This window comes from Manduca sexta, chromosome 25, assembly GCF_014839805.1.
Source record: "Manduca sexta isolate Smith_Timp_Sample1 chromosome 25, JHU_Msex_v1.0, whole genome shotgun sequence".
Lineage (NCBI taxonomy): Eukaryota > Metazoa > Arthropoda > Insecta > Lepidoptera > Sphingidae > Manduca > Manduca sexta.
Window position 1 is genome coordinate 10,783,936 of NC_051139.1, and position 8,638 is coordinate 10,792,573.

The 8,638-nt window shown below is 34.4% G+C and overlaps 1 protein-coding gene across 1 annotated transcript; it reads left to right on the plus strand.

Moving 5' to 3' along the window:
* Nucleotides 1-1,943: 1,943 nt before the first annotated feature.
* Nucleotides 1,944-7,468, plus strand: LOC115445455 (cold and drought-regulated protein CORA-like). Its single transcript, XM_037442964.1, has 4 exons — nt 1,944-1,974; nt 2,252-2,433; nt 5,310-5,556; nt 7,333-7,468. The coding sequence occupies exons 2-4, from the start codon at nt 2,268-2,270 to the stop codon at nt 7,352-7,354; spliced, it is 435 nt and encodes a 144-aa protein (XP_037298861.1). The 5' UTR covers nt 1,944-1,974; nt 2,252-2,267; the 3' UTR covers nt 7,355-7,468.
* The last annotated feature ends 1,170 nt before the right edge of the window (nt 7,469-8,638 follow it).

Sequence of the window (8,638 nt, forward strand, 5' to 3'; positions counted from 1 at the left end):
AAATACGCATAGAACATAGCTTCGATAGTTTGTGGTTTGCACACATGTATAACAAATATGTCAGCTATTTGAGCTAAGGTAAACTTAGCTGCGTTTTCCGTCTGTAACCCGCATTAGGCACACTCCACAAGCAACGAGTATGTAGAAGTGAGTCATAGACGTTCTTGCTGAATTATTAACTAGTGTGAAGAGACGACAAACTATTTCAATAATATATGAAACGTGGTAAGTATATAATATATAGTACTGCTTTACTATTCATTTGGATATTATGCAATCCGTTCTACCAAGCAAGCATCCCCGCGATACTTTTTCATTCATAGCTCTTGTCGCTACGTTAAACTGCAGCGAGAATTTTCACGGGTAGTGGATCATCTAGACGTGCTTTTTATTTTTCTAGTCTACACGTTTATGTTATACGACGTGGCGTTTGGAAATTTCTCCGGCGAGGAAATAGCTAGTCTTATCTTCTATATATCTTTTTAAATAATGCTGATTCTAATTTTATATAATTTAAGATTTTGGAAATATTTCGAATTTGCTTAGCTCTTACAGCAGATAGTTTCCTTCAAGATCACCGACAAAATAATTCGCTAAATCTCGATTAGTAGTTAAACCATACATTTTCTTTTCATAGTCACGTAGGACTTAACAAATATTTAACCAATAATCCTTAACATTCCCAAATCACGCCAAATACTAATTATAGATACTATACACACAAGTAATGGAAAACATGTACATATTAGTTAAACCCATATCCTCTTCCTGTAGTTTCATAGCACAAACATTTGGTTCACGACGTGTACATAGGGCTCTTTGAGAGGTGATTGAACGCTTAAGAAGCCTCAGCTCGTATTAAGGTGAAAGCAATTAGCCTAAGCACGAATCTATAAGCTTGAGTTTATGATATTGCTGCGATGGCAAGATTAGGCGGAGTTGATAGCACTCGTGTGTAATTACAGCGTGTTGATATATCTTCAGTCGATGAAATGTAGTTTAACTGGTTTCATAAATGCTCTCATGACTTAATTTGAAGGTTATTTCTAAATGCCAATATAATGCATTTTTTCTAGTTAGTAAAAGTGTCTTTGGATACCCATTTAACACTAGGTTTGGGGTAATTTTACTTTGGTCCTAATTGCAATAAAATGAAGGGAAGCATGATCGTAAAAATAAATAGTCCTTACGAGAATGAATTGTTAACTTTTATTTATTCTATCAAACGCTGTTTTATATTTATGAATTCAATTTACATCTTTAATCATTGTTCTTTGTTTATGCTCGGAATCTCTACAGGCATTACGCTTTTATAGGCATTTATAGATATATGACATGCCTTTGTTGTCTATTTGTGTGTGTAATTTGTTAGAATAACTTACATGTAAATTTATAATTCTATATTATATTAGAGAATATAACGTAAGTTATTTACGTTAGTTACTTTTTAATTAATTTCGAAAGATAGTATATTTCTCAATATGTACTTTTTTTTATAAAATTTGTTATTACTTACATCGAAACCAGCCTTAATCTAGTTGTGATTTATGTTTAAATACATTTAAATGATACTCTTCTCCCAAAAGTTAAAAATGTCTTTAATTTTTTTACTAAAAAATTCGTCATACTTAAATTATTATTACAAGACCTATAACATTGTATCTGCCATACATGTCGATATCCATTACATATTTTTTTAAACTCTACTAATTATTTGAGCATTTATTATAAGATATTTATAAACAATATTTTCAATTACACCTATCTATAGTTTCAGGTTGTAATTATTAATTAATTTTAAATAAATATTACTATCCTGAAATAAGTTAATAGAGGTTTGTAGGTGGGGCGATGGCACATTTTATCGGCATTGGTGTTCCGTGCTGTCGGCGACCTATAAAAGTCATTGACGGGATCATACCGGTCAGAATATCTGTGACGGCTTGTGTCGGTGGCAAACAGTGATTCAAACTGGTAGGTTTATATGTACAAATAAAGAATATAAGAAAATGTCACTTTGTTTAATACTCTAATATATTTTAGGTGATAAAGTGTTAAGTAATATTTATTTTTGGAAATAACAAAAGTTCGTATATTATTTTAGAAATAAAAAATATTATAAGTGTTTTTTACTTGGTAAGCGCTATTATATGAATTTGAACAATAGTTTTATATTTCTTTAATTATCGAAACCTAATTCAATGATTGACTTTTTTAGTTACTCAAAGATATTCACTAGGTTAATTTCAAGTGTCTTGCAGATAAAAATGAGAGTGCACAGGATCGCGTTCTGTTTGCTTGTGGCCTGCGCTGTGGCTATGGCTGGGCAGAAGTTAACCTTGCTGTCTGAGGACTCAAAACCTCTATCAGACCAGCGGGACATCGTTTACCATACACCTGCAGCAAATAGGGAGAAGAGGGGTCTACTTTTGGGTAAATCTCTTTTATTTACTTTTGAATTGATTTATGTGGCTAGTATAATATTAAATACTCATAATGATGCATATAATACTAAAATACATCTATGTTATATCTAATTAAGGAAAGGTTTTAAATAGTTTTTTCCAAGTAATAAGAATAATCAAGTGTCACGGATCTGCTCCGTATAAATACGCAAACAGCCTTGAACTGTATCAGGTTATATTTTTTTAAAATAGCGTAACGTACACGCGGCGAGTCCATTTAAAGTGATAAATGTAATTTTAGTTGACAAAGCTTTATAAAATTGTATAAAATACGGGTTTTGGACCAATAAAATTATAATAATGTGAGGACACGTTTATAATCGCGATGTCTACCCGTTCTGTAATTGCGTACAAATTATAAGTGTTTGCAAACTAAATGTGCATGTATTTGTATGGGATTCCCAGAAGACTTTTATCGATACGAGGACTGACGTTATGTGGCTTCGATAGATTATAATTATGTGCCGACGTCCCCGAGGAATACTTTCTATCTCTAATAAATTATACAGGTTATCTAATTACACCCCGGAATAGGCACGGCTGTCGATATCGTTATTGTATTATATTTATAATATATTATTTACTGGCGCCTAGCCCCGGCTATGCATAGGTAGCATTAATAGACTGTAGCCAGGTGAAATCCAGTGGTCCGATCGCTGCTAAACGAGTCAGGATAACCCGCTGGGCTAATGTGAAGATTACCTCAAAATTTCATTAAAATTATTTCAGCTGTTTCGGAATCCGTAGGGAACATACATAAACAGTAAACACATTTTTACAATATATTATATCGCTTTTGCTCGCGGCCTCGCCCGTGTGAATGAGTTTTCCGGGATAAAAGTCTCGCTATTTATTTTCCTGGGATAGAAAGCTTATAACTTTCCCAGGGTCTTAAACTATATCTATACCCAATTTCATAAAAATCTGTTCAGTAGATTTTGAGAAAATCGATAACATACAGACGGACAGAAAAGGGAATTTTGTTTTATAATATGTATAGATACATACATAACACATTATGTGTGTAAGGATTAATTCACTCATAAAGTATTTTATTAATGATTTAAACCATTTGATATGAATGATAAATTTGATTTCATTAATTCATAACATTTTGGGATTGTGGTATGGTTGCCAACTAATGATGCAATTATAGGTAAAATTATGTTAATTCACAATATATTCGAACGGATTAAATAAACAACTGCGATCTTTAAACCACTGAACGAAATATTACTCAGCAAGTTTTAATATTGCATAACATTTTCATCGCTTAGCAACGCAATTTACAAAAAACCGTAAAATGTAAATTTCTAAGGCGATAAATAACAAAACGTAGTAAGTACGGGAATTAAACCCGGTCATAAAAATCTGTATGGCGCCGGTGCGCGATGAGGCTCTGTACTTCTACATGCAAATCTGAAAGGCAATTTATTTTTATGAAAAATTACTTTGCGTTATATTTAGAGAATAAATCTTCATATTCAATACGAACGAAATAGCATTGCTATTTGAAAATGTATTTCCCGCATATATAATATTTAGAATGCTTTTAAATATTAGCGTTCTGCGTACTGAAATGTACGTATTTTCAGTTGTTTAATATGTATATAAAATGTTTGCTAATTGTTAATCAAAAAGGTTTGGTTATAATATTTAAATACAATTTTTATTACTTGTGCTGAGGTTTAGATAATCTTCGTTATTAGGAAATTTTCAAATATTTAAGCAGTTTTATAATCACTTTTTGATATTTTGAAAATAAAAATTAAATTCGAAGCTAGGGCTGTTGCACGTAACGTGCGCTCTGTTTCTTTCCGTCCATAAAGTGGTTGGTCGACTCCCTAATCGTCATAATGTATAAAATTTCACAAAGAATCATATATTTGTTGTGTGAAACGAAATATCATATTGTGCACTTTGGAACGTAAAACCTCACTGTTTGCTCTGGCCTGGCTCTGGCATGTTATCACTAGATCAATGGAGCGAATTTTAAAATTGACAACGATGAATGATGGTCTAGTCTCTCATAATCATTATTTTGATGAGTATTCTTTGACCAGTTGACTATACTGAATTAAATTATCAATTAATTATAACAGTCGTTTCGTCGTAACGTTTCTGAGGATAATATTATAATTTTTATACAATTTTGCGACCCAGATTAATAAGATTTTTTTCAATAAACCTTGAACTATGATTGAATAATAGCTTAATTAATATTTATAAGTAAATATTTATAGTATAAAGCCATGGGTTTACAAATTCACTGCGCAGAATATACGTATACGTATACAATACAAAATATATAATATTTATTTTTATTTTACTAAACTAACACCTAAAAAGGTGAAATAAGAGGAATGTTGAGCGCTAAACGGCTTTGCGACAAAATTGGGTGTGGATATATTTTGAAACTTGGGAATGTTTTTTTAATCCTCCGCTTAAAGGGACCGAAAAAAAGGGACAAGCTGAAAATTCCATTTGATATGGAGATATTTTTATCCTATATCATGAGCATGAAAATCTTTTTTTCTAATTCAACCTTAAAGAGGTGAAAGTTTTCTGATAGCTTGATCCTTAATTTAAAGAAACCTTGAAAATTGGAATCTTTGAATCGACACGACTTGGTAATGGCTTTTACGACAGGGTCTATAGAGGTTCCATGAATAGTTTGACGAAAATAAACAACATAGGTACATATCTTTTTCTTAAAATTTAATATAAAATAACATTATACTTATTTTGAGATGATATTTATCAATCATTGTCTATAAACAGTTAGAAATATAAGCACATAAAGTTGCATGTAAACTTAATGACAAATATGTTTGTTCTTTCCAGGAGCCGGACTCCTCGGCGCTGGCGTTCTCGGAGCCGGCCTTGTCGGAGCTGGTCTGGTCGGGGCTAAGGCTGGGTTCATCGGCGGCGCGCTCGCCGGCAGCGCTCTCGGCCACGGCAGGAGCTACGGCGGCTGGGGTCACGGTGGATACTACGGAGGCGGATACGGCGGATACCACGGATACCACGGATACGGCGGTCATGGCGGATACTACAGACCCAGCTACGGTTACGGACATGGCGGATACAGGTATTATGAATGTATTGGCATTACTTGTAGGCTCTATTTGCGCACTTACTCGTAAAAGTCGAGTCATTGTGCATTTTATAAGTGTATAACTTGATGTAAATAAAACCCAACATGAGATTTAACATTGACGTCAACACGTCAATGCAATCACGTTATGACATCTTCACGAACCGATGCGAATTAGTGCACCAACGCGCTGTGTTTCTGTTAATGAGCAAAATCCGACTGTCGACCTACTATCTTGTAGTAATGTATATTAGCTTAATACAGAGAACTTAGTTACTGTTTTGTTAATAACAGATGTTATTTGCTGTTAATTATGGAAAATAGAGAAATATGTTAGAGAAATATGTTAGTTGAGACTAGATTTCGTGTTAAATAAGTCATTCGAATTCTCAGTTCGGCTTCATCTGCATTTATAATACGTTATAAGGGAAAACGTTTATGTGAAGTCGTCTGTATTTTCCATTTACAAAAGTATATTTTGCATTGTAAATGACTTAGTTATCAGTTATATTATTTATAAATACTTGTATGAAGAAATAATGAGGCAAAATACTTGAGAGACGTATAAAATGTAAAAGACACCGCGTCTTTACCACCGAAAGGGTAGACAGGGGCGCAATTAGTGAACCCAATTTTCCCCGTGCGTATTCCTTCCTATGATGTGATAGGGTGGAGCTTATCGCCATATCGGGCACAAATTCCATACTCCAGAGATACTGTTCCCGCCCTCATTCCCGCTACTACAACTCCTATAAGCCAGGCTCAGCTGTAGCACGCGTTTTATAACACCGACCTGTGAAGCTTGGCGAGTCTCAGGGAAAACTAATTTGTATTTATCCCGCAACGAAATTCCATACTCCAGGCTGATACTGAGCAGAAAGACCCAATATCACTGTCCGACCCCGGGATCGATTCCGAGACTCCAGTAGTATTGTAATACAACTACGCCACAGACGCAGTTCATCAATTAAATTGCGGTTTATAACCGCTGTGACAAGGGAACTCCTAGAATGGGCCTTGGCTTAATGGAAACTTCTTCCAGAAATTGATAATGTAAAGGCGGGCATTCGAATACCCGTCCATATCATCTGTAAGTTTATTTTCGGCGAGATGTAATACCTTCATTAAACCTACATGGCACAGGTTTTAAAATCGAATAAAACCGAATCAACAATTATTCTGAAGCATATTAAATTTAGATCTTGAAATGTGTCCATCCATAGATTGATGCCCCTATCCATCATCGGTCAGAAATGAGTTTGGCCTATAGTAGTATGTTCTGTCTGTCCTTTAAGGTATAAAAGAATGATAATGTTTGTATGAAATATTTAGTCCAATATTTACCTTCTTTTCGACATATTTATATGTACTTTTACGCGCCTAAGTTTATTAAAGATTTGTTTAATACAATAGACTTTCATCGAAGTCCGTCCAGCCCTATTTATGCACAGTAAAATAAACAGACAGATGATAGAAACGATTTACTGTATTTTTAATGTGTAGATTATTATATTTAACAATATTTTGCGGAAACTCGGGGCATACAGGTCGGTCCTTTTGTAAGGCTTGCGAGGGGACATGGATTCAACTCGTAGAGGCCCCTTTAAGATACATTACTCTAGTTGGGGTTTATACACCTTGCAAGTACTCTCTCTGTCTGTACTTATGGAGGAAATACAACCAAAGACAGCGCTTGCAAGGTGCAGAGACTATTAACAATATTATTATTATTAACATTCTTAAAGGTTTAATGAAATCGTTTTGTTTCAGCTCGTACTACGGTGGTTGGTGATGAGTCACTCCGCCGATGTCACCGCATAGTGCAATATGACTGATATTTGATGTGGAATAAGCATTTGTTAAGATTTAAGATAATAAAGCTTTAATTAAACATTGCGATTTGAAACTCTTTTGTTCCAATTCTTATACTTACAATTTAATTTTAATTTTGATGAATGCTCACCAAGCAATTACAAATGATACGATATTTAATTTTTAATGGTATCCCAAGGTACAGGCACGGCCTAGTTTGGGTACCCCTGGTAAATACTTTATTTTGTGTTAAGAAATTTGTTTTGTTATACCACTGTATACCACAATTAAGGTTGCACGCCGGCGTTATCAATTTGTTGAGAAACATTATATTATTATTGACTGATAGTTGCTACAATATTTTCAACTATTTCGGTAACTGTCAGTTTCATAATTTCGTTGGTTACAAGTTACCAATATCTGCGGGAAATCTCATATATACCTACAAATCTATACTTATATATAAAGCTGAAGATTTTTTCTGTTTGAACCGGCTAATCTCAGGAATTATAAAACTTATTGTGATTTTTTTTTCACTAATAGGCTACTATTTATACCGAAAAATTTTTTATCCCGGGAAAACATTTTAACGCGTACGGAGCCGCAGGCAAAAGCTAGTGTTGATATAAAACAGGATATTAAAATCATGCCCGATGTAATAGTATTATCTCTGTCCCAGTCGCATTTTACGGAACTTGCTCGGGGCGTTTGTTTGCCGGTGCCATGACGATGGAGCGACTCTGCGTCGAAACAGCATTAACTGAGATGAATGGCACCAGCCCATGCCATCGCCTCTTTAATCTCGCCTGCAAAAGAGATATACGACTGCGCTCAGTTGCCGATGACCGCAATGGTGGTTATTCGCTTTTTAAACGACTATGAAACAAGAGGGTTATGATTTTAGCATTGTTTGTGTTCATGTAAAGAACTAAACACCTTTAAATGATTTCAACAAAAACTATTTGCAATTTTGTATCTCACTTTAAGGTCCTAAATAGTATTGTATTTTCGACGCGGAAGTCGTAAAGCGAAATAATGGAACCTCACAAAAGAGCCGTCTGTATCAGACTAAACCAGATCTCCAAACGGGGGCAACAATGACAAAGATTAATTACAGCCCAATAAATGATGGACAATCTTATCTCGCACCATTGATAGAATAGATTATGAGAGCAGTTTGCCTCTAAGGGCCCGTCATCATAATACTAAGGATTTTGTGAATTAGTTGTAGTTTCACTAGTGATCTAACCGATGAACTGTTAGT

Excerpts from the sequence above, each read along its gene's own strand:
- LOC115445455 (XM_037442964.1), top strand. The coding sequence starts at position 2,268 with ATGAGAGTGCACAGGATCGCGTTCTGTTTGCTTGTGGCCTGCGCTGTG. Across the intron at positions 2,434-5,309 it reads GAAGAGGGGTCTACTTTTGG|GAGCCGGACTCCTCGGCGCT; the intron begins GTAAATCTCTTT and ends TGTTCTTTCCAG. Across the intron at positions 5,557-7,332 it reads TACGGACATGGCGGATACAG|CTCGTACTACGGTGGTTGGT; the intron begins GTATTATGAATG and ends GTTTTGTTTCAG.